We start from the raw sequence: 2,500 nt of genomic DNA on the forward strand, positions 1-2,500 counted from the left end.
AGGTTAACACAACACAGCATTCAAACATTCACACAACTAACACCAAAAAGTATTACCGGGTCTGGGTTTGTGTGTGGGGGACATAAAGTAGTGTCACGGTTAGGGAGGAAAAGCAAGGAAAAGTTAGATTTTCCAGCTCGCTCCGTTAGTGGTGAAGGAGTTGGCTAAAGCAAACGCTAGCGATGCTAAGCCGATAGTTGTTGTTGTCTCCCCTCTTGTTAGCCTGGTCCTACCAGACCGTACGTAGGAGGGCGGAGCCAGGCTACCAGAGTGGCTCTGGGCAGATCCAATAGTTTTAAACTTCAACAAAGTACCCGCCTTCAAGGAAGTTAACACTTGTCATTGGAGAGTGGCCAGACTCTCTGTACAAATGAAATGGACCAGAGTCTGGTAGGACCAGGCTAATGTACCAGAGTCTGGTAGGACCAGGCTAATGGACCAGAGTCTGGTAGGACCAGGCTAATGGACCAGAGTCTGGTAGGACCAGTCTAAACCAATCCCACTCCTCTTGCCTAAATCTAACCAACCCAACCAGAGCAAGCAACGAGTACTAGCCATTCAGGGATGAGTTCCCTAATGAATATTCATGAGTCTTCCCCTACCACCCTGCAAAAAAAAATGTTGCTTCCCGGAAGCCATTTCATTCCTTCAACCAGCTTACCACCATCTTATCAGGTATCCAGCCTTGCAAACTGTTGACTGGTTGGTTTGTGTACAGTAACCATAGCAACGCATAGAGCTGACCATAAGCCGTAAACCCAGACGTATATTCTGAATACGCTGTTTACATGTCCAAAGAATGCCTCTAAAACCTGAATAATACCGGAATGTCCCACGTCTTAATCGGAAAATGCTATATTCAGAAAAAGGCCTTATTCGGAATATCCAAACGGAATATGCTGTTTACATGACCTGTATCGAATTTGGAATATTATAAAATTTGGAATAAAAGTGGAATATTGGTGTGCATGTAAACATACTCACTGATGAGGGAAGTGGGGACAGGTGAGCAGGGCTGGCAAGAGAGTCGGAGGGCATCTGGTGGACGGTTGGAGGATGGCAGGTCTGGGAAGTAAGAAGAATGTACATGGCCAGGGGGATGTAAGCAGAAGCTGGAGAGAGGGACAGAGACCCGGGCCAGGCAAAACAACAAAAGAGACAGCCCTCGTGACAAGTAGTCTGAAAATAAATAGAGAAGAATATAAAAGAAAGAAAAAGTGAGAAAGAGAAGAGAAAGAAGCACAGCATCAGAGGGGTCAGGCACAAAGTGGGGGAGGAGGGTTGAAGAAGGTTCCTTTATTCCCTCCGCTATGTCTTTTTGCTTTATCTCATCTTTTAATAATTCATTATTCCTACCTTGCTTAAGAGGACTTCTGGGTGGCCATATACCCAGACCCTCCAGAGAGGGCTGTCCCCTGGGGCCTATATTCATTGTGAGTTGAGAGCTTTAGTTAGAAGTAAGAGTTTTTTTTGTGATTGTTGCTGGCAAAAATCCTTGATTATGCGGCATGTTTTCTTAAAAAATGCGATGGAATATGCGGGATATTTATGCAATTTTATGCGATGAAATTGCGGGAACTTGCAAAAACTGCGGTGTAATCATGGCTTCATTGCGGGGTTTGCAGCTTTTCAATGACGTTCACATCGCGTAATGACGTCACTTCATAACGTCACTTCATAACGTCACTTCATAACGTCACTTCATAACGTCACTTCATAACGTTCCCATGGCAACAGGGGAAAATGGCTGCTCTTGTGTGAAGTAAACGCAACATTTTTCAACTTTCTGCTAAGATCTATGTGACTTTTTTGTAACGAAAATGCGGGGATTATGAAATCATGCAGGCCCCACATAATTTTCGCGGAAATCTGCAATTTATGCGGCGAAAGTGCGGCGTATTTGAAAAAAATGCGGCCCCCGCATAAATATGCGGACTTTGGCTGATTATGCATTGAATTATGTGATCACATAATCGCGTTTTTCTGGAGGGACTGGCTTTCATTTTTTTTATGAATTCCCCTGGATCCATTCAGATTCTCCCTTGTCACACCACTAAAACTAAACTGTTTTTTTATTTTTATTAATCATTTGGTCTGTAACACAGACAATAGTGAGAAATGTCCATCACAGGTTCTGACAGGCCAAGCCAAAACAGTTTGTTAAACACATTTATGTTCCCAGATGGATCAACCTATTTTAATATAGCATATTTCTTCTAGCAGTATTCTCATCAAACAATGGACATTTTCCACCCTAGTGACACTCTGTGGCAACTTGTGGCAATATTTCTTAATTGTTTTTGGTTCGTTAAATGTATTTTGCCTTTTCTCTTCTATGCTTTGTGTGTCAGAGGAGGCAGCTTTGGTGCTGGGGAGAGACGCTGTGCTGCTGGCTCGGATCATGGAATGGTGTGAAGCCAAAGACCATGCAGGAGTCCGAGGAGAAGCCAGTCGCCTTTTGGCTGCCCTCATCAGACACAGCCGCAGCCCTGTGAGCCCA

General features: G+C 44.0%; 1 protein-coding gene across 4 annotated transcripts in view; it reads left to right on the forward strand.

Annotated features, from left to right (window-relative positions):
- si:dkey-191g9.5 (rap1 GTPase-GDP dissociation stimulator 1) overlaps positions 1 to 2,500 on the forward strand; it is a 38,400-nt gene that overhangs the window by 26,864 nt on the left and 9,036 nt on the right. For all 4 annotated transcript variants that reach the window (XM_031304696.2, XM_031304697.2, XM_035992209.1 and 1 more), the window contains one exon: positions 2,352 to 2,491. In XM_031304696.2, coding sequence (XP_031160556.1) covers positions 2,352 to 2,491 — 140 coding nt within the window. The remainder of the gene's footprint in view (positions 1 to 2,351; positions 2,492 to 2,500) is intronic.

The sequence above is a fragment of the Sander lucioperca genome, chromosome 15 (assembly GCF_008315115.2).
Source record: "Sander lucioperca isolate FBNREF2018 chromosome 15, SLUC_FBN_1.2, whole genome shotgun sequence".
Taxonomy (NCBI): domain Eukaryota; kingdom Metazoa; phylum Chordata; class Actinopteri; order Perciformes; family Percidae; genus Sander; species Sander lucioperca.